The 24,120-nt window shown below is 41.6% G+C and overlaps 1 protein-coding gene across 2 annotated transcripts in view; it reads left to right on the forward strand.

Moving 5' to 3' along the window:
• CD226 (CD226 molecule) overlaps positions 1-24,120 on the forward strand; it is a 71,384-nt gene that overhangs the window by 41,264 nt on the left and 6,000 nt on the right. For both annotated transcript variants that reach the window (XM_004579437.3, XM_058677114.1), the window contains exons 4-5: positions 3,007-3,357; positions 21,446-21,545. In XM_004579437.3, coding sequence (XP_004579494.2) covers positions 3,007-3,357; positions 21,446-21,545 — 451 coding nt within the window. The remainder of the gene's footprint in view (positions 1-3,006; positions 3,358-21,445; positions 21,546-24,120) is intronic.

Consider the following 24,120-nt stretch of genomic DNA (forward strand, 5'->3'; position numbering starts at 1 on the left):
CATGATAGAGTAGCGGTTAAGGTGCTCACCTTGAACGCACTGGTTCTAATCGCGGTGGCCCTGCTTTCCATCCAGCTCCCTGCTTGTGGCCTGGGAAAGCAGTCGAGGACAGCCCAAAGCCTTGGGACCCTGCACCCGCATGGGAGACTCAGAAAGAAATTCCTGGCTCCTGGCTTCGGATCAGTGCAGCACTGGCTGTTGCGGCTACTTGGGAGTGAATCATCGAATGGAAGATCTTGCTCTCTGTCTCCTCTCCTCCTCTCTGTACATCTGCCTTTACAGTAAAAAGTAAAAAATCTTAAAAAAAGAATAAGCCAGCTTTTAATGACCGTTTTTTAAATTAATGGGTGAAGTTAAATCTAAGACAAATTTCCCTATTAACTGACATTTAGTCACTTTCTAAAATTAGCTTACTTTCTAGTTCCAGGTGCAGGATGGGTTTTTTTTCCCTCTGTGTGGGGTGTTTTTTGGCATTTTTCAGTGTTATGCAGGTGTACTGGGGAATGCAAGCAGGCACGAGCAGCACCTGAGACAAGGCAGGTTCTTCAGATTCTAAGTCTTGATTTGCTTCTCACACCAAAAAGCTAACGTTACTACTTACCAGCGAAAGCTCGTAGAGCTATCAGTCTGCTCCAAGCCTCTTATCCTGGGAGGAAACCCCTCTGCGACCTGCTCCCCCGTGGGAGCTCCTCCGCGACCCAAAGCCTGCCATCTCCTCCACTGTGTCCTAGTTTCGTGCTTTGTGGAAACACAGACCCCCATGGCAGGGAGCTTTCTCACCTCTGCAACAACAAGGTACACAGGGCTGTTGAGGGTGGAGTTGAGCGAGAAGGGGCCTGAGATTACAGGCTGCTGGGATGGAGAGACCAGGGGAAAAGGCACCGGTGATGAGCGTGAGCCCTGGGGCTGTCTCTCTCCTGCCTCTCCTCTCCAGGGGCTGAAGTAGCTTGCACAAGAATGTGTTTCTTTTCTGTTTTTCATTTCTTGCACGTACTTTGATTTCCCAGCGCCACGTGCTGGTGCCTTAGCTGGCCTTTTCTCCATGTTGCCCTTGGTTCCTTTTGCTCCAATCTTACATCTTCCTTTTCCTGTCTACACTTTCTATTTCAATTCCCTTTAACATTTTGCTTTTCTTTTTTTTTCGTCTTCTCCATGAGTCACCTCTCCTTTCTTGTGTTGGACTGCTGGGAGCCAAAGTCTTCGGCGTGCCTGTTAAGTGGGTAAAGTGTTAACTGTGGTCATGGGTGTGCAAACACCCTCTGAAAATTGGGAGCACAGTGGTTTCACGCTTCACAACAACATTTTGACACACAGGCCACTTGCCGAAGATAAAGTTGCTGGTCTTTGAGGGGAAGAAACACTTTGTGTTCTACAAGTAGAAAAATAAGCAAGGAGTCTCACTGGGCTTTAGTTTTCATCTCGCTCTTTCAAATGTGATTATCTCTCTTTTCATCCGGCACTCTCTCTTCCTCCCTCCCATCCTTGGTTGTTGTAAGAAAATCTGCGGCCTGCTGTCCTGCCCTGAGTGTGGTGGCGGCAGAGGTGAAGGGACACATGCCCGTTGGCATTTGTATCCCTTCCCTGGTGCCCATGAGTCCTGTAACATGATCATACTAGGCCTTCTTTCCCCATAAACATCAGGTCAGAATTCTTTGTTGGGAGCAGTATAGCTGTAGGATGAAAGAAGGTGTGCTTGCCAGGAAGCAGGCCCACGTCTTACCACGCTGAGCCATCTCATTTGTGAGAAGTATCTGCTCAGGTTTATTTATTTAGTATTTGATCAAGTTTATAGTTTCTTTTTGTCCCCTTTATACTCTTAAAAAAATTATTTATTTTTTTAGTCGAAAGAAGGAGGGACAGAGATAGAAGATCTTCCACCTACTGGATCACTCCCCAGATGGCTACAATGGCCAGAACTGAGCCAATCTGAAGTCAGGAGCTTCTTCCAGGTGCCAGAAACCAGGAGCTTCTTCCATGGGTGCAGGCTCCCAAGGTGTCATCCTCCACTGCTTTCCCCGGCCCTAAGAAGAGAATTGGATTGAAAGTGGAGCAGCCAGAATACGAACTGGCGCTCATATGGGAGGCTGGTATCATAGGGTGGCAGATTACCATGATGTACTACCATGCCACTTCCAACCCTTATACTTTTAAAAGTTATTGGAGGTGCCCCAAATGGATCTGTTTATGTAGGTTGCATTTTATATTTACCACATTAGAACCTTACATGGAACAGAATTGAAAATCCAATAATGTTTAAATAGGCATCCTTTTGGCTATCAAAGCTTTTGGAAAGATTTATTGTAAGGGGATGAGAGGAAAGAACATCACTTACATTTTAATAATAATAGAAAGCTCTTGGACTGTCCCTGGAGTTCCCAGAGCATGCCCTAGGAACCACTGACTGACATATTTGATGATAATTGATGGAGAACTCTGTGCTGGTGATTCCAGAAATTCTGGTGGGAAGATGGGTGAATGACAGATGACTTTGTGGACACCAGGGATTAACACTATATTTGAACCCGCACTCCACCTAACACACCGGGCAATCTTAGCTATCTAAAATGAGTTTGTGTATGCATTCAGGGAAACGAGTGTCTTTTTTCGAGGTCATTTCAGTCTTAATTGGCCTGGTTACACTCTGTAAATCTGGCACATGAAGCTGATGAGTCACCAGCAAGCATGCTATTGCACAACCATGTGGTAAAACTGAACCTTTTGATATGATCACAATCGAGGAAAGCACCAGGGGATTGGTTCCATTTCTCTTTATTTGGTTAACCAAGTAACACTGAAAGAACTATGTGCGAAAAATTATATCCTCTTTTCTACTTATCTGCTAGACTTTAAAAAATTCATTTCTCTTATTAAAAAGGTGGTGTCAATTTATGCTGAATGAGCTATAATAAGTAACATCAACAATCGCTACAATGGAACTTGTTGGGTAATTCCCATCTTCCTTCCAAAGATTCTGCCACCTAAGTCTGATCATTTCCTTCTTTTCAGATGGTTTTGAGATGACTGTGCCACCGAACAGCCACATCATCTCAGAATCTGGAAAAAATATCACACTCACCCATCAGCTCCAGAGCACGTGGAAGGTGCAAAAAGTCCTATGGGAGAAGATCCAGCCCCACCAGATAGACCTGCTGGCTTCCTGCAACATGCTGCAAGGGAGAAGCTACAGCTCGAAGTACAGACGGCGAGTAGTGAGCACCTGCAGTGAAGGCCGCAGGAGCACCAGCACCATCACCATTCCGCGCGCTGCCGCTGCCGACGCGGGGCTGTACCGCTGCCGCTTCCATGGGAAAGCAGGAGAGAACGAAACCTTTGTCACACAGCTGACCATAACTGATGGTGAGTGTCAGAAAGTGTTGTTCTCTTGTTTATGTTCCTGAACTCCATCACATAACAGTTTTAAGGCTGAATTTAGGTGAGTTGGCCAGTATGAAGTTTTAGTATTTAGCATTTCTTCATCTCAGTAACCTATCAGTCATAACAATAACATAAAAATATTATCTTTCCAAAAAATTTGTCACATTCCAGAAATCAAAAATTCATTGAGGATCTGAAAAACACCTAGTACTGAAACAACCTATGTGTATTAATTATGTAACTTCTGTCAACTAAGTGAAATTTTGAAAACCATGTTTATTTATTTTTCTGAGAAATAGAGAAAGCACTTCCCCCTTTTAATTTACTCCCCGAGAGCCTGCAGTGGCCAGAGCAGGGCCAAGAAATCACGTGCGTGCAGGGACTCGCCCACTACAGCCTTCACCTGCTGCCTCCCAGGGGAGGCGTTATAGGAAGCTGGAATCCTAAGTGGAGCTGCAAACCCAGGCACTCTGCTGTGGGCTGCTGGCCTCCCAGAGGGCATCTTGATCACCTGTGCCTGTATTGAAATGTGTGTAGGTGGTGACCAGGAGTTGGAAACTCCCCAGCAATAACAGGATAGTGGCAGATTGGTTTGTGCTGAGTCAACCTGGACTTGTGTACAAGAACACAAGTGTCTGGTGATGGGGCTGTCTGTGCCAGGTCAGAGCCCTGCTTCCCTCGGTCACTTTCTGAGCAATCCTGAGGCCCAAGAAGCTGACCTCCAGCACCCGCTGCTGGGCGGGGATGCCACTCATTTTGTTATTAATCTGTTTCCTTTGCTGTGATGAAGCCCTAGTTTGTGTGAGAGGGCACACAGCACCTGAATCCACCCCTGTATTAGAGTGAGAAAAAAAGGATTTATCTCCCATGTACAGAAGTGAAAACATAGGCCCCCGTGGAGGTCAAAACAGTGTCTGTGTTATTGGTGATTAGAGGAAGGTCACCTGAGGCAGCCCCGGTTCTGCCTTGGGGTACGCTTGCTCACTCCCAAGGGACATATGAAAGAAAAGAATTGCTTGTTCCTGACGACAAAGGTTTTATCTTACTTTGCTTGCCTCCCTCTCTACCTCTTTTTCTTCCTCCCTCATATATTTATGTTTTACACATATTTCCGATTTTCATTTTTTAGAAGATTTATTTGGTTCATTGAAAGGCAGAGTGACAGAGACAGGGAGAGAGAGAGGTCTTTCTTTGAGTGATTTACTCCCCAAATGGCCATCACAAGCCATCCAGGTCTCTCATGTGGATAGCAGTGAAGTAAGCACTCCAGCCGTCTTCTGCTCCTTCCCGGAACATGAGCAGGCAGCTAATTGGAAGTGGAGTGGCTGGGACTTGAACTGGCCTGTGTGAAATGGATTACAGGCATCGCTGCAACACAACACTAACGTTTCCTGGGCTTTGGCCAGGCCTTCATACACAGTCTCTGCTTACATTGTGCGTGGCTATCTCTTCCTGCATTGGAGCTAAAGAGAAGGTTTGATGTAAACAGCAGGCTCTCAGCCTCCACGGCAGCATCTACGTGTAAGGAGGAGGAGTTCGGAGGAGGACAGTTATCAGGGGATGGCGATTTTCATACACCATTGCATTGGACCACAACAAGCTACCTTCTTCCTCTTAATAGCAGTAGGAGCCCCGGGCAAGATAGATGCACATTGAACTTACAACTTACTGCAATAAAGCGGTTAATGGACTATTTTGGAGAGGAAAAATGAGCAGGGTCTTCGTTTTAAATGTTGATTCCTTCAGACATAGGTAGAAAATTGTCTTTAAAAGCCTTGAATTACAAAAGTGTTTTCTGATGAACCAGGCAAGGATAAAAGAAGGGTAAGAATAGAGCGTTTCTTACAGACTAAAGCGAGAACATGTTCTACTCAGAAACATGTCATAAACAATCCATTTCAAACATATATGTGTTAAAATGTTGTCCATTATATATTGAAAACGTGACTGTCAACATCATGCAAATAATTTAGAATGAAGATAGGATGTTTTAGCAGGTTTTGATATTTTCTCTAATTAAAAAGTTCTCTCTTGTCTAAACATGATCAAGTCGCAGCACAAAGCTGTTCCTTTGTACATTTCTTACATACAGTGTGGACGATCTACCAGTGGGATGGAGATGAATGGTATAACGGGCGTGCTCATGCCCACGTGTGGGTGTTTTGAGCCGATACAAAATGTCTTTTGGAATTCACTTGACAGATTGAAAATCTATCAACTAGACCATGTATCTATTAGTAAAAATTTCTAATTGACAATAAGTGACAGCTGCTGAGTGTCTATTTTGGCTTAATTCCTGTCTTTAGTTATTAAGATTGAATATAAAAACCAGATAGAAATAAAAACCAGATGATTTGTGTTTGCTCTGATGCAATTTGAGTATTTCAAGTCTTGAGGCTGTTTGGACAAAAATCAATGTAGAGATTAAATCTGAGAGGCAGGTGTACTATGGGGAGCAGATTTAATATATTTCAACTGTCAACGGGAGGCTGATTGTGACATAGTTTTATGAACTGCTATATATCCTTTTGTTGGTTCCTATCAGCTTCTTTTGTAGGATTTAGCATAGAATACCAAAGGGAGGATTTAAGTGCTGCCAGCCCCTGCCACTTCTCACACACGAGTCACAGATGCTGCCAGCCCCCATTACCTCTCTCACACGGGCCACAAACATAGACACGTGCACAGAGGGGCTGTAGAGGTTCTTCCTCTCACTTTGGCCTTTAAATGAGTAGCAGGTGCTCAGAACTCAAGCAAGAGATTACACAATGCTAGGCAATATGTTGTGTATCCAGGTTTTGATATGATTTGAATGGAGAGAGAAATTGGATGAAGCAGGTTCATGCATGTTGTTTTTCCCTGATAAATATTTTCCACACAGTTTTTGACTAACCTTCATAATCAGGGGTGGAAAAGACATTTTTGGCACCAAATAAACTTGTTTTTAAATTCTATTAAATTTCTGAGGCACTGTTATCATTTCAGATGGACTTCTCTGAATCTCAAAACTTTCTAGACCAAAGAACAGGGATTTGCATTTACTGACAAGACAATGATTGTTTTTGGTTTTAAGTATCCCTCAGATTTTCTCATCAGCCATGAGAGAAAGTATCTTACAAACTAGTAGAAGATTTTGTGAAGTCTTAGCTTTAACTGAGTAGCGTGCAAACAGAAAAAAGACAATGTGAAGAGCTCCTAGAGAAGACGGGCTTCCCACACATGTTTGTTTGCCTCTGTTGAGTGCAACTACTCCTGGCTTTCCACAGTGTTCCACCACAAACTGGCACTAAACTGAGCCACCAAGTCTTGATGAGGCATTGATGGTTAGAGCTGAAAAAGAGGGAGAAAAGCTCTAGCAGTGCCACAAAGGACAGGCGAGGAAGTAGGTGGTTTTTGGAGGGGGGTATTGCAAGCAAATGGTTCCATCAGTATTGGTTCTGAATTACGGAGTAGTTTAGAATGATGCTATCAAATAAAGCTATTGTTGATTCTTTCTGTTTTAGTTCTAACTGGCAAATAATGGCTGCCCATGTTCAGAGCAAAATGCAATATTTTGATATATGCTCACAAGGTGAAATTTTTAAATAAGTTGGTTAACAAGTCCGAAACCTCACATACTTCCCATTTTTTTCAAATTTGTGGTGAGAACATTGTAAATCTATCCTTATTAACTTGAATTCAAAATAAATGCACACCTCATCACCATTTGAAGTCATCATCCTGTTCCCTTACTCCTCCTGCCTGCTAACATTTTGCAGCCTCTTCCTTTTCTGATTAGCTTCCTCCCCAAACCTCTGGTAGCCACTATTCCACTTTACACAGGAGTCCAATTGCCTTAAGATTCCACATAGATCAGATTCTTTGGTGTTTGTCTTTCTCCGCTGACTTATTTCATTTAGCAAAATGTCTCCAAGATATACCCACATTACATATGACAAAATTCCCTTGGCCTCCCCCTCCAAACAAAAGATGACAGCGTTCAGAAAAGAGTAGGATGTTTTTAATTTTCAGGATATAAGTCTTTCACCTCGTTGATTAAATCTACTCCCAAATTTACCCTTCTTATTGCTGTTACAACTGAGATTGTTTTCTGAATTTCATGTTTTGATTGCATACAGAAATAGGACCGAGTTTTTATATATTGATTCTGTATCCTGCAACTTTATCAAGTTATTAGTTTTAACAGCTTTGTGGAACCTTGGGGGTTTTATACACATCATGATTGTATATCTGCAAAAAGAGATTTACTCCTTCCATTCCGCTTTAGCTGTTTATCCCTTACCCGCGTGCCAGGCTTCTGCCATTCTTGTCCAATGGCTCTGGCCACGACAGTAGAGGGAAGTGATGGAAGTGGACATCTTTGTCTTGTCCCTGATCTTAGAGAAATTTTAAGTTTTTCACATTTGAATATGTTAGCTATTGGCCTTCCATCTATGGCCCTTATTGTGTGAGGGTAAATACTTCCTATACTTGATTTGTTGAGAATTTTTTTTTTAGTTTTTAAAAAGATTTATTTTTGTTACAAAGTCAGATATATGGAGAGGAGGAGAGGCAGAGAGGAAGATCTTCCATCCGATGATTCACTCCCTAAGTCAGCGCAACAACTGGTGCTGTGCCGATCTGGAGCCAGGAGTCAGGTACTTCCTCAGGTCTCCCACGTGGGTGCAGGGTCCCAAAGCATTGGGCCATCCTCGACTACTTTCCCAGGCCACAGGCAGGGAGCTGGATAGGAAGTAGAGCTGCCGGGATTAGAACCGGTGCCCACATGGGATTTTGGTGCGTTCAAGGTGAAGACTTTAGCCGCTAGGCCACACCACCAGGCCCAGAGAATTTTAGATCATGAAACAATGTTGAATTTTATTAAATGCTTTTTCTATTTTGTTGAGTTAATCATAGTCTTTCATGTTATTGTGCTAACCTGATGTATTAACTTTCTTGATTTGTGCATATTGGGCCACGTTTGTACCTCAGGAAACTACTTGACCACAATAATGGATTCTTTCAATATCCTCTTCAATTCACTTTTCTAGTATTTTGTTGAATTTTGCATCTGTGGTTATTAATGATATTGGCCCATAGTTTTCTTTTCCTGTGCTGCTTCTGGATGCGGTTTGAAATGACACTGATTTCACCACAGGAGCTTGGACCTGATCCCTTTGCTTTCATTTCTTGATGCTACTTAATTTACCTGTGGAACAGTCTGGTCATGGATGATTGTTGGGCTACAGTTCCTGAATCCACTCTTTCTGGGCCCGATGGTGGCCTGTTCTGGGTGCAGATCAGGTGTGCCAGGCTGATTTGATTCTCAGCCTGTGCCAGCTGCTGCCGTGACATAACACACTTTGCACATAACACTAGGAAACGTTTTCTTCTTTCCCTAGCCAGCCTGTTACTCTGCCAATACTTGTTTCCTGTTGAATTCCAATCAAGTTTTACTTTCTGTGCATTTTTTTCCCTGATTCGTCCAAACTACTTCCTTGTCGCTAAACCACCCCCTAAATCTTTCTTGAATTTTTATAACTTGAAAATTCTTACTCTAGAGGGACTTAATAACCAAATCTCTTGTCTAGTGGCTGAACTCTTATTCTCACTTGAAGTTGGATTATGATATCTATATTAAAACTGTCGAAGTATCTGTGTGTGTGTGGGGGGGTGTGTGTGGAGGGGTGAGTTACTCTTTTTTAAATTAATTTTTGTTTATCAAAGGTGAACAAATTCTATAAATTTCATATATGCAGATTTAGCACCATAATGGTATGTGTCACCCTAATCTCCCCACCATCCATGCTACCATTCTTCCTGCTAGTTCTCATATTTTTACTTTTAATTTAAAAAAATATTTCTTTATTTTTATTTCAAAAGCAGAGTTTTACAGAAAGAGAATGAGAGACGTAGAGAGAGACCTTCTGTTCATTGGTTTACTCCTGAAATGGCCTCAGTGGCCAGAGCTGAGCCCATATGAAGTGAGGAGCCAGGAGTTTCTGGGTCTCCCAAGTATGTGCAGGGTCCCTAGGACGTGGGCATCCTCTGCTGCTTTCCCAGGCTGTCAGCAGGGAGCTGGATCGGAGGTGAAGCAACCGGGTCTTGAACCAGTGCTCATACGGGATGCCAGGCTGCAGGCCGGGGGTTAACTTGTTTATGTCACCATGTCAGCTTCTGTTACTTTTAATTTTTGCAGTAATAGGCTTTCAGCTTATTTTAAAATTACAAGCTTAGCTCTCTTCCAAATAAAGTCGACAAGTAATAAGTGGAAAAACCATTGTGTCTTTCTAGAATATGCTAACAAGTGTTCTTGACCAGTTGATTGTATGTTAGCATTTCCCTTTAGTAGGGGTTGTGCCCACTTTAGTTTTATGCTTACTAGATAGCTTACTCTGGATTTTATTTACCATTGCTTAAAATTTGAGGTTTAGTAATTGCTAATCAAAGGAACTGCACTTTCACAAGGTGAATTGCAATGTATGTGGAGAAGGATTTCACAAATGTGTATGTGTGAGACTTTCAGAAACATCTTTCCATTTTTAACTTTTATTTTCTCACTTTACATTTTTCAATCTAAGTAGTATATAATTGCTAGCTAATGTGTAATTTAAGATTTCAGAACATTCACTAGAATATTCTGGAGCTGCAGGCGAGAAGATCTTCCCCAGTAGCTCTAAATAAAAATAACGTTGACAAAGAGGTCGAATGGGGCAGAGGTATGCTGCCGGCTGTGAATCTTGCCTCTAGCTGTCTTGGTGAGGATTACTGACTTGAAGACACTGTGTTCTGAGATTGAAAATACTGAGAAATACATTTCATGCAATTATTTGGCTGCTAGTTTCTGCTGAAACTGAAGGCGTTTGCTCCTAGTTCATTTGGACTTCAGAACAATTTCAGGCTGCAGAAAAACATGGTGTTTGATTGTATTTTTGTTTTTGAAAGGACCTTGTTCCTCAAGAAGCTCCTGTCCTGGCCCTTTGAAGGCAGCATATATATGCAGACTGTGGACGTGGAGAGTGAGCTGGCAGACACGTCCGTCCCCACGACACAGTGTGATGAACCTTTTAGTATCTTTACCTACATAAAGAATGTGCGTGGCGTTTATTTCTGGGAGAACCACACACGCAGTATTGCATAGCTCTGGTGTCTCCGAGCACAAGTTAAAATAACCTTGACTGAAACAGATTAAGCACGATTTTCAGCCTGATTTAGCCATGTTTTTAAAATTCTGGGAGAAAACTAGATATCCAGATGAAACACAAGTGAGTTGATTACTTAATCATGGCATATTATGTTACTGCATCTCTACTGTTGCCTGTGCCCAGATCAGTTCTTTTACGAGACAATACATTTTTTAAAAATGCAATTGGTCAGTTAATGTGTTTTGTGAGCTGTATATATTGATTTGTCTGTGTTTCCTGAGGCACAAAATCTTAGGATGTTTGCCTATCATCATTAAAAAAGCACACACTATACTTATGCAGGTATGCAAGATACCAAACAGAAAAAATAATGATGAGTTAATATCAGTGAGCAGAAAATTTCGAAAGGTCACACATTATTAAAATGATCTGATGACATCACCATATGGTGTACATTTGCCACTTCATGAATATAAAGCAAGTTCTAAGGGAATACTATTTTGATCAGTTTGAGTTGGTAGAATTACAAAGCTAATGAACCCAAGAATTATTATTTTCCTATGGGTCTTTAGACTGAATTTCTCTTTTAAAGACTTATTTATTTACTTGAAAGGCAGAATTACACAGAGAGAGGTAAGCCACTGGTAGGGATTCAAATTAGGACAAATGTATGATTTTCTTTCCAGTTAAAACTCACGTATGGTTTCCTTTGTTGAGGACACTCTATAGTGTCCCTAGCTACAAAACAACTTTTTGAAAACACCTTTTGGTCATGCATGGCATTTTCATTTTGAAAGCACCTGTGGACTGCTAGCAGCTTACAGTTTTTCCTTAGCGCCTGATTAGAAATGACATAACTGATTGAAATTTTCTCCAAAGGCAGGTAGAAAAGTACTTAAACATTTGAAAATGAATTCTTTGTGTAAGATCAATGATACTTCATTCCCAATAAAAATTCTAGTTCAAGTACTGCACATTAATTAATCAGATTAAGATGAAGCTTCCTAGCTTCATCTAAAGTATTTCAAATGTACTATCTTGATTCCGTAAATATTCAGAGGTGACATGGGAGTTTGCCAAGGACTCTGCTTTTTGAAAGGACAAGAAATGAAGAATAAACATGGATCTGTCATTTGTAGAGATCAATCTTTGACTTTCTGATGTTTATCAAAAAGTTTTTATTTATACTGAAATGATTCAGAGACTTCTAAAGGAATTTATTCGACAGAGAAACTTAATCTTATGCCATTTTTGCAGAATACTTTTTGCAATCTTCTTGGCTACTCTAAAATTTATTTCCAGCATTAATTCTTTCACATGCATGAAGTTAAAATGCTGATGCTCTCTATTGAGTTGGTGAAAAATGAAGAATGACTTTAGCCATGTTGAGTAGTGAGCAAGATAGGAAAGAGCTTACCATGATAACGGACATGGATCTAACAAAGAGAAGATGTTGAGGTAAGAAAGCTATGTGGCATAGTGTGGGCTGTTTTCTGTGGCTTCAGATCAGAGACGCCCAAAGGTCAGGAGGGCAAATGATCCCCAAGCTGAATCCACATAGGAGGCAAGTTTAGAAACAGAAAACGATGAGCTCACAGAGTTCAGTTCTCCAGCTGCATTTTCCAAATTCTTACCTGGAACGTTAGGGAAGATTCTTCATGTTTCAGCGTATGTGTGAGTGTGCCTTTGTGAACTGAGCTACGTGGGAATGTTTGTTAGGTAGGGCAGTGATGTATTATTCAGCCTACCATATGGTAACCGGTCAATAAACACACATGACTATGTGGTGTGGGCGGATTTCACCTGCACTCAACACAAACACTAACACGCACGCCAAATTCAAGGTGTAACAAGGCATTGGAAAGCGCACATATCTCTTAATTTCATATTCTACAGACTCTATGAAGTCCCTTGTACTTTAAGCCAAGCAAGTTATTTTTCTTGGTGTATTGAATGCTGTCTTTTCTTCATCCAGTGAGCAAAGGCATAACATTTAAAATTTAATCCTGGAAAGTTTTTTTAATATTTTTGACTGCATTGGATTTAATTACATGAGTAATTAAACTCCACAGATTCCATTCCTGATAGCCAGGTATTGGTTTTCATATGTTTTATGAGAGACACTCAGAAAATATGTTAAAAACGGGAAAGAATATTTGGAGGTAAATAGCCTAAAGCTTACTGCCTGTTTCATATGCTGAAAAGACCTTTGTGTCATTTTAGACACACTTGTGCTATATGATATGAATTCTGAGGTTTTCTAAGAAGCCCAGGAAAAATTTACACATTGGCGATGCAGGAAGTCGGTATCACAGGGCTTTGTGTTGGTTGCTCAGGTAAACAAACACCACGCTTCCATATGTTCCAGGCACCATTCTAAACATTTATGCGTGCTCAATTTTTGGCACAGCTCTTTTATCATCCTACTTTTTACAGATGAGGTAAGATGGGGAGAATTTAACCCATTCTACGCTCAGTGGCTGGTAGAGGAGCTGGGATTCCGAGCCAGGCTTCAGGGTCCTTGCTTCTAGCCACTGCTCGTATTTCTGCTTAAAGTGGATGAAAATGTCTTCATTATCAACAGTTCTTCAGTACTGAGGGACAAATGTTGGTTTATTATAAATCACCTGGTGGGCAATTGAGGAGGTGGGATTCTGCTCCAGCAAAGAAAAGCCGAAAGACAAAAACCAGACTCATGTAGGGGGAACCTCAGAAGCAGCCTCTGGGCAGAGATTCCAAGTTCTTGCTGGAGATGAAAGCTCAGCTCCCACATGCCTTCTGGGTGTTAGAGAGCACCTGCTGTCACTGCTTTGCCAGTTCACCAAGGCGTTGCACTTACGGAAAAGTCCGTCTGCTCCCTTGAACAGCTTCCTGGGGCTCTGCTAGAGTTCCCAGCCATAGCACGCCTTCTTTTTCACAGATCCTTCTTCCTTAAGCTTCTTCTCAGATTCTACTCTCCTTCTGAGGTTGTACTTTGGACCTTAATGATGTAACGAGTATTACAAAGATAGCCGAAATTATTAGCAATCAAAATACTCATCCCTCCACCTTCAGGTTAGCCTCCACAGTCTTCCAAGAAAAAATTTTATCTTCTATATTAATACATTCTGAGAACTTACATTGTCTCATATTTGTGTAATTCTAAGTTTTGCAGCTAAATATATGAAATATTTAAATGGGATGGTGTTCCCAATGGGTGTCTTACTGCAACCTGTGGAGTTTCAGAGTAGCATTTGAAATACTTCTGATTATATCCTTGAGGATAAGCATAATAGTAGCAACGTAAAATAGAGTTATACCTGAGTAAACAACAGTGATAATAACAGCTTCATCGGCAAGTAAAATTAGAAACAAAATTTCCATTTCCTCCCTATACAGAAAAATACTCCATAATGATTAAAGAGAAACACTTTTATTGTGGAATAGACATCAAGTCATAATGTACTACATATCATCACAGTTGTTCCCTAACACAGCAAAGGCAGAAAGAAATTTCACTAATACAGCCAAACAGATGCTACACATTACACACACGTTCTAAAGGTAAATGGCAGCTAGTCTTCAAATAAAAGGGCTTGGTATGCATTTATCATTCGTTGTTCATCCTAGACTCACCTTGTTTTTGGGATGACCATCTGCATTAGCTAATTATCTTTATCAAAAGGCAAATGCCAACTTCTCATGCCTTTATGACAGGAGGTGGTTGTGCAGCTTAGAACAGGGCCAGAGGAGGTGAGGCTCTGACCTTGTCTTGGAAGCCTGAAAGGCAGTTGCTCTGTCTTCTACAATGGCTGTACCAAACAGGGTGGCTCCTAAGTTCTTCAGAAGGATATTTCTCAGTCATAAAGCTGACCAGGGACTTATTTAGCTTTTAATACGTATTTACATGTTTCCAGGGATCAGAGAGAGACAGATGATGAATTTCCTGTTTGCTCTTGAAAAGGAGAGGAAAGAGAAGTCAGCGAGAGGATTGCCAGAGCTCCCAGGCGGGCTCTGGCAGGGAGGGCAGGGCTTCTTGAAGCAGGTTCTGTGGGACAGCACCAGCTGCACCGTCTGGGCTCTCCCTAAAGGACACAGATTTCCAGGTCATGACCCCAAGGCTACAGGCCAAAGTGATATTTAGTAACGCTTCAAATTGCTACTGTCAGCATTTACAGTGGAGTTTATACTCCTATTACTCTGATTTCTAGGATTCCAGGTCTCACTAATGATCATGTTTGAACAAAATCATAAACTAGACATCACAGATACATAAGAATGAAAATGAGGTAGTTTCAACAGTTCTCTCTTGGATAAACATAGTTGCAATTCTATCAGGTAGACACTCTTACCTTTTGTCATAAAATGTCTTTCAATTTCATGCTGAGTGGGCTCATTTACTCTTGGGACTCAGGCTTCCTTGTTTTTTTCGTTTAAAAATTATTGTTTATTAGAGAGGTCACAAGGAGAGAGGCAAAGACAAATCTTCGGTTCTCTGACTCACTTCCCAAATTCCTGCAAATGGGTGAAAGCAGACTGAAATCAGGAGCCAGCAACTCAACCCAGGCACTTCATGTGGCTGGCAGGAATCCAGCTGAGGCATCACCCTGCCTCCCAGGATCCATAGCAGCAGGAGCTAGAGGTGGCGTTGTACCAGGTACTCTGGTACGAACACAAGTGTGTTAACCGCCCAGCTAAATGCCCACTTTCCATGGTTGTGATTTATTACGCACACTAAAATCGGCAAAAGGAAAAGGCACATAGACCAAACTGGAATGACTGACTTCACACCCAGAGAAATGCAGGTGTTTAGGTTATACCACATTGTTCCTACAAGCTGTTAGGATGCAATACACGACCTGGGCAGTTAGGGAGTTGTAAGAAGGCTCCGAAACTCCCACTTCACACATACAACAGGGAGTCAGCATTGGGAACACAAGAATCATGTGAATTCACTGAGAAAATGGGCAGAATATACAGTTTTTGCCATTCTCAGTTATAATGTGCCTATACTCTCATTTTCAATAGGTGTGTCAATGACAATGGAAGTAATTGATCAGAAGTGGAACATAAGGCTAAGAACAATGTGGGTAAAATGATGAGACAGGCAATGAAACAGCCAACCTTGACAATTCTCTCAGTGAATATACCAGATCAGGACAGGCACTCTCCATTGGTCCTCCCTCAGTGAATATACCAGATCAGGACAGGCACTCTCCATTGGTCCTCTCTCAGTGAATATACCAGATCAGGACAGGCACTCTCCATTGGTCCTCCCTCAGTGAATTTACCAGATCAGGACAGGCACTCTCCATTGGTCCTCCCTCAGTGAATATACCAGATCAGGACAGGCACTCTCCATTGGTCCTCCCTCAGTGAATATACCAGATCAGGACAGGCACTCTCCATTGGTCCTCTCTCAGTGAATATACCAGATCAGGACAGGCACTCTCCATTGGTCCTCCCTCAGTGAATTTACCAGATCAGGACAGGCACTCTCCATTGGTCCTCCCTCAGTGAATATACCAGATCAGGACAGGCACTCTCCATTGGTCCTCCCTCAGTGAATATACCAGATCAGGACAGGCACTCTCCATTGGTCCTCCCTCAGTGAATATACCAGATCAGGACAGGCACTCTCCATTGGTCCTCCCTCAGTGAATTTACCAGATCAGGACAGGCACTCTCCATTGGTCCTCTCTCAGTGAATATACCAGATCAGGACAGGCACTCTCCATTGGTCCTCCCTCAGTGAATATACCAGATCAGGACAGGCACTCTCCATTGGTCCTCCCTCAGTGAATATACCAGATCAGGACAGGCACTCTCCATTGGTCCTCCCTCAGTGAATATACCAGATCAGGACAGGCACTCTCCATTGGTCCTCCCTCAATGAATATACCAGATCAGGACTCTCCATTGGTCCTCCCTCAGTGAATATACCAGATCAGGACTCTCCATTGGTCCTCCCTTTCTGCCGTAAACACCTGTGTCCTATACTGACTGAAAATGATTTTGTTTCTCCATGTCTTATGTTTCTCAGAATCTGATAATAGTTTCATTTGGAGTAGGAGTAGTTGCGACTCACTCAGAAGAAGGACGAGAGGCTGATGTCATGGTCTTCTAATTCTCTGAAAATGAGTTATTTCCTAGGATTTTCTTGTTATGAAATGAAAAAAGGTTTCTGAACTACAAAGGAGATACAACGAAACTACAGAGAGTTTACATTTAAAAACTTGGAATTATAAAATAAAAATAAAATAAAAAATAAAAACTTGGAATTACAACAACATACGGTTCTTCACTGATGCGTGTTTAAGGTACGCAGGAAGCTTTGCCAAGCTCTGGGCTGTCATCATTTCCCATGGTTCTCCAGAGCTATAAATGCTTGTCACTAATCCCTTTGGCCTCCCAGCAAGGTGAATCTCGCTGTAGGAGCACGCATGCTTGTGGCTGCGATGACTGCCACATGGCCTTCTCAGGTGGAAAGGACAGAAACAGGCTGTTGCTGTAACCCTTATTTGGAAGATTTGGATATAAAACACAATTGTATATAGAACATGCACTATTAATAACATAGTATATGGTGCTTAAAATATTTAAAGGTATTTCTGCCTGTTGTATTCTAACCCCAGAGCTGCCTTTGGAGTGGACCTTATCATCAATTTGCAGTTGTCCAAAAAAAAAAAAAAGTCTAATAGAGTAAATGTCCTGTGTGAGCTCACCCAGGAAAGAAAACAGCAGACAGGAGGAGAGCTCATGGCTTTCCTTCTCTCAGCCTGAGGTCTGCTGGGAGAGGAAGCTGCACATGTGGCCCCCAAGGTGCCAGGCTGTGTCAGCTCACTCCTAGCACCTCTGCGTGAATGCATGCACTGTGCCTGTCCCATCTGTACAAAGAATGAAGCCTAATATCCTTGTTCCTCTTTTTTCATGAGCTAAGACATCAAGAATAACAGTAAATGATACTACTGTTTTTCCTCCAAGAATACTTTTTATTTTCTTTTTCATTTATTCAGCAACACATTGGTCATTCAACAGTATGTTGTAAATTTTTAAACTTTCTTCCTGTTGTTGATTTTATTTTATGGCTTTCCATTTAAGAGAATGTATAGTAACTGTGTAATAGAGACGGTCATATCCAGATGTGAAGCTATCATGCAGTATGTATTTCTACTGCCAAATCAAATATGGACTCCCAATGAAACTGTTAAATGTATCTAGACAATAGGATAGTGGACTCTTTGCCATTGTCCATACCTACAATGTCAGGATACACTTAAATAGCAGAATGATGGACTTATGATTGCTTATGAAGGACTATGCTATTGTATTAATATAGGGGAAATCATTGAGGGGAGGAGATTTTGGGACTGGGTAAGGGAAATCCCAGAGTCTATTGAATTGTACCATGTAAAAATAAGTATAATGTAACTGATACTGACTTGACTTACCCAGGGCTGGCTAGAGGCTCAGGATCTGAGATCCTTTCCAAGAATGTTTTTATTGTTGCTTTTCTTTTTTTGTGTGTTTATCCTCTAAAGTACTCAGTTTCTTCACTCCCTAATTGCACCCCAAACTCTAATAAAGGATAAACAGTAGACATTAGTGCCTGCCCGTGGCTGCCTGCCTCTGAGGGAGGAGGGAACTGGCAGTGTTTCTAGCAGGAGCCATTTCTAAGGGTTTGAAACTCAGTCATAAATACTTGTCATTGGCAGAAATAGCCTGGAGGGTCACAGGCCTGGAGTAAATTACTCATTTATAAATTTCACCCAACTTCTTTAAATTGTTTTAAGTGTGTTTATTTTCCATGATGGGAGGAAAAATAATGGCTTTATGGTTCAAAACACTTTTGTCCTCCTATGAATCAATGCAGCATTGGGATCTAAGAGAGAAAAGTCAGCAAAATTCAGCTGCTTAAAACAGGCAACACTTCTTCTTTCTCGAAGAGACTAGCTTGAGGACTGGCGTTATTAAATCTAAGGTCTATTAGCAGAACCTAAGGAAGAAGTGAGTGCTGTGTGAACTTGATTAAACACTCCTCCAAAAATTCATTCCCACTTGCCTTTACTCTTTAGAAACTTTTCCACCTGTACAGGGCCCAGCATGTCGTGTGGGCACACCGTCCTGGTCACAAGTACTCATTCACACTAAAGTGGCAAAGAGAAGACGTGGGAAGAAGTGGGCAGGAGGGTCTTGGGAGGCTAGGATGGCACAGAGTGGGGTGTCTCTGGATTGAATCAATTTGACCCTCGGAGTTTTAGCCATATTGCCTAAGGGGAAATCTGTTTCAAGCCTATTTTCAATTACCTTGGATTTATCAAAGCAATGTAATCTCTAAGGAATAAGTAATTAAATTTTTAATTACTTATTCTATCTATGGTACAGGTATGCAATGAACCATGCACTATTATATGTTGAGAAACTAAATAAATAAAGTGGATTTGACTCCAGCAGGTCAAAAACAAGTAGAAAAGTAGGTAATTTGTTTTCTACAAAGTAGAAGATTTGAGCTTTGGATTCATAATTGAGATGTATGACAAAAGTAGTCTTAATTGCTGGGTTCATATAACTTATGGCATTATAAAGAATGGCATTGTAATTCATAGGGGCTGAGTCCACTTCTAAAATGAAAGTTTCTACATGTTACACTTTAAATTCTCACACTAATATTTGGTAGAATAATCAGTGTTAATGCAGATGTTTGTTGCCCATTTTTTTCCTAAATTCAAAAGTTACATACCATTTAGAAAGTTTGTAAAACATGATAAGTCTGAGAGAAGCAATTGCTTTTAAAAAGTTTTAAAATATATACTGTCCAACACATGAGTGTGTCAAGGTCTGCAGGATGATGCTTTGGTATATGTGAACACAGTGAAAGATTTGCCACATTTTGTCAAGCTAGCATATTCCTCCCACCTCTGCCCATCTTGCAACTGGGACTTGCTGTGCTTTCAGCAGCATCTCCTCGTCTCCTGCGTTCTCCTTGTCAACGTTGAGAACTACTCTTCTGCTCTGCTGCTGGGAGTTCGACTTCTTAGATTCCACGCACGAGATCACAGAGTATTTGTTTTGTTTTGCTCTGTCTGGTTTATTTCACCCAGCATAATATTCTTCAGGTACATCCACGGTATCATGACAGCATTTCATTCCCTCAAAAATGGACAAATGAGTTTGAATAGACATTTTTCAAAAAGACCAAACTTGCTGGAAAGGTGGTCATCATCAATAGTCATCTGGGAGACACAAATAAATACCGCAAACAGCACCTGTAACCCGTTAGGATCGGCATAACCATGAAAAGATGGCAAGTATATGAAGATAACTCCTGTACACTGTTGTACAAGGCTAGTGGGTATAGCTGATGTGGAAAACAGAATGTAGATCGATCGAAGCTGAAAGCGCAACTGCCGCTCTGTTGGATATCTTTACAAATAAAATGAAATCAATATCTTAAAAATATATATCCACACCTGTGTTCATCTAGCTTTATCCACAGTAGTCAATCAGATACAGAAACAACCTAAGCAATCCATCAACAGATGAAGAAAGGAGATGAGGAGTGTATACACAATGGGGCATGATTCCACTCTGCATGACTGGTGCCAGAACCTGGATGAGATCATGCTGGGGGAGGGGAAAGCCAGATTTAGAAAGACGAATTCCACACGATGCATAGAATTGAGCTGAAAAAAATAAAATGTGACACACCTTTTTTTTTTGCTGCAAAGTGTGTAAAAGAATGAGTAGGTCAGACTCTGCATTCTTACCATGGAAAATAGTGCAGCTAACAGGATTTGGAAGGAAGATACAAGGAGGGGAAATGGGGAACAGCCCAGGGATCCTGGAGGAAACGGCCAAACTTCACTCTGAGGAACTAGAAGCAGCTGTACTTCCCATTCCTTGCATGCTTCCTTCCTGTTGGGATGGGCAGACGGGCACATTGGCAGAGAGAGAGAGAGAGGCCCAGGACCTTGTCTCCCAACAGCAAGCACAGATGGGGTAGCTTCTGGGTGGGGTGCGTCTCCTGGGTGTGCAGAGGCTGGAGGAGGCAGCAGTCTGACTTCCCGGGTGGATCAGCTGTGCAGTGGTGTTTCTCTGGTTCATCGCTGTGTTGAACACTGACTCATTAGATTCTCTGCACAGTCTGTGATGTAATTAGGCAGTGTCATTGTCAGCCGGATGAAGAAACCTCTGCTCAGTTGGCTGAGGCACTGGGTGGACGTCAGTTTGATCCGAGGTGAAAGGATGACAGTGTCACATGCCTGGTGACTCAAAACCCCATGTACATTGAATTGGAGTAACTTATCTTTCCTAATTATGTTTTATCGTGAAGTCAAGTCGAGTAGGATTAAACAAATTCTCCTTATGTGCACACCAAACTTCCATGCTTTTGTGTTGAATATACTTAATATATCAGATGTAAAAGGTAATCTTCATGTTGTGTAATTTTGATGGCTTTATTTTCCACAGCGGATTTGGTGCGTGTGACAGGAACTTACTAGAATTAATCCATAGCTGTTGAACATATGCCCTTTGTATGAGGATACTCAGGGAAAAGCATTGCAAGATGGTTGGTTTTGGTGCAAGAGAGTTTGAAACCCACCCTTACTTCTATAGTAGTCAATTCTATGAACGTTAGTGCACCCTTAATATGTGTAACTCTCAAAATCATTCTGAATAAAGTAAACATCACTTAATTCTGGTTTTCCACAAACTTTTTGAAATTGCATTGCTACTCATCCTAAGGTGTTTAACCCAACCTAATAAGGAACTCATAAATTCTCTAAGGAGACAAATAATTAGAAGACTCTAAAAGAAAACATCCTTTTCCTTCAACTTTTTCTTTTTGCATTCTCTGCTTCAATTGTTATGCTATAATCATTATTATACTGTTTATTCATGTTCCTGGCTTCTTTTTTTCCTGGCTTTAGATTCTTGATTCTTACTATGTTTTTTTTTTCTTCTAGGTAAAATTGATGACCGATATATCCTCTTTGTGGCTGGAGGGACAGTTTTATTGTTATTTGTTTTTCTAATTACCACCATCATTGTCATTTCTCATTACAGGTGAGTGGGATGTCATACTGTGAATGTTGCTCACCCTGAATAATTCTCCTGTTAAAGGTTCTCTATTAATAACCCAATAGTTTGCCAAGCTGTCTCAGCAATCACACACATTCTAAAGTGTTTTTCTAACACGAAGTAGAAGTGGTGGTGGTGATTTTAGAGAGAAAATCCAGAGCGGTCATGGACGTAGGGCTGATAGCTTGCTTCTCTCCCCGGGTGCGCTCACTGTCTCCCACCTTCCCTAGGGAAGGAGCTGTCAGTGAAAGAGTTTCTCTCTCTCTGAGTTTGCATGAGGGAGGGACACATGGACACAGAAAGAGAAAAGGAGTAAAGAGTTAACTGTTATCTTACTGGGGGGAGGGACTATGTTTTTGATTATGTGTCTCTGGCATTTCATGTGTTTGTTGAGCAAACAAAGATACACATCTTCACTATTCTCTCACAGTAAGTTGGAAACACACATACGATTTTTTAAAAATTATTGATTATTTTTATTTTTGATGATTTTTAAATAGCTGATTAGGGTGATAAGGGTCAGGGGCTACAGGAAGGTGGGTGAGATCACCATTTCCACATTGTCTTTTTTTCTTCCTGTATCTGGGGTAGAGAGGAGACAAGGAGAGAAGCTACACTCAACCCCCCAAATGCCTCTGCACCCTGGGATGGAGGACAGCCACTTGACACTAAACCAGGGTCCCCAATGTGGGGCATGCTCTGAGGGTCCTGCTCAAGAGGTTTTGATAGTTCAACAGTTCTGAATTACCGCTGATCTCGCCACTCCAAGCATGATCAAATCTCTCCAGAATCCACTGGTTGACATGGTTCAACCGTAGAGTCTCCGTTTGCCCAGTTATTCATTGCCAACACTTGGCTGGGGTAGTTGATCAATTTGTTCTGTCCTCCATCCTTTGTTCTGGTACCAGGTGTCCTCTGTCAACTGCCATATCCTCCATGAGCACCTGGATATGCTGTCCACTGCTCCATCTGAGCCACTGAGGAGGCCCAGCTCTGACACACGCACTCACTCCATGGTCAGACCATGGAACCTGCGACTCTCACCATGGTTGGGGTTCAGACCCACCTTCTTACTTCTCCTGGTTCCTCTTCCAAACCTATCAGGAGCATCTCGTTTGTTGAACACATCTGGTCTTCCCACTCCTAGCAGAGTTAATCTTACAACTCATTAACCCACTTATTTAAACTATTCTAACTTTCTGACTCTAGCCTAGCATTCATTTATATTTTCTACCTATGTTACTCCCACTAACATTGACAAATTTTGTGAAAACAACAACTTTTATTCTTTGAGCATACCTAAATCTCTTCCCATTTGTTCTGCTACAAAAATGTGTCTCCTCATCTGACCTTCACGCTGTGCATGGTTCAGTGTGCAGAACACCTATGCCCTCCCAGGGATCTGTCCTGCTTCTCCGCCCCTGCAAACAGACATGATGTCACTCTCCAGAATCACCTTGAACTTCCCAGCGACTGCGCCCTGCGCCCTGCTTTGCATTTTAGTCACTTTCATGCTTGTATTCTCTTCTGCAATATTTACAATGTCAGGGATTCTATTTTATTCATTTTAAAACGTTTGATAGTGTTTAACACTCATCTGTCCAAATAATGGGTGTTCAATAAAGATTTGTCTAATTAAATTAAAGCATAAGACATTTTTTTAACCTCTTATTTGCCTGGACAGACTGCCCTCAAATCTTTCCCTGCCCAGAAATTAGAAAATCAAAGTCAATAGCTAAGGGGTGATTGTCACTTAAAACGTCTCTGCTGGTTCATGTTGGCTCCCAAAGCAAGGTGCTGAGGGCAGAGATGCACAGAGGAGCATACAGGAACGTGGGCAGTGTGATGAGAGTGACAGAGTGGACCTGTGCAGGCTCACAGACATGGGGCATGATGGATTATGCATCGCTCTGTACATGAATGCCTCAATTGGAATATGGAGTACACCGTCCCATTTGGTTAAATGTGATAGAGAGAATAGTGGACTAGAATGTATAATCACACCTGAACATGCATTTATTCTTTCTATTTCGTATGTAATAACAATTTGTAGTTGCTACTTCAAATGGAAATATTCTGAGAAATTACCCAGAGCATCAACAATGACTCTCAGACAACGCCTGTGTGCTTAAAACAATCCTGCACTTCATAATGGGCTTACTCGGATAGAAGCCAAAGTGAATTCTTACTTTGCCCCTAGTGCCTGGTGACCTGTGTGACCCAGAACATCGAGAGTGGTTTATCTGTACTTGTTCTTTGTTGTTTTCACGTAGAGATCAGCAGGTGCCTGTGGTTGGTGGGTGTGTAGCACTGGCAAGTGTGAAAGGAGCCCGAATATGATCTGTAGGCATTCCGCTTTGACTGTGGGAGGAAAGTTAATAATTGGTGAGAAGCTGTTAGGCACTTGTGAAGTTTACACCTAGAATAAGTAAGAAAATGAAGAGATAATGGTATAAATAATAAATACACACCCCTAGGATAGGCAAGATGATGTTGGTAGGATGGAAGGATTTCAAGGAGCCCATAGGAGTCTGTCAGTCAATTTTCATCACCTGGATAA

This window comes from Ochotona princeps, chromosome 18 (genome assembly GCF_030435755.1).
Source record: "Ochotona princeps isolate mOchPri1 chromosome 18, mOchPri1.hap1, whole genome shotgun sequence".
NCBI lineage: Eukaryota > Metazoa > Chordata > Mammalia > Lagomorpha > Ochotonidae > Ochotona > Ochotona princeps.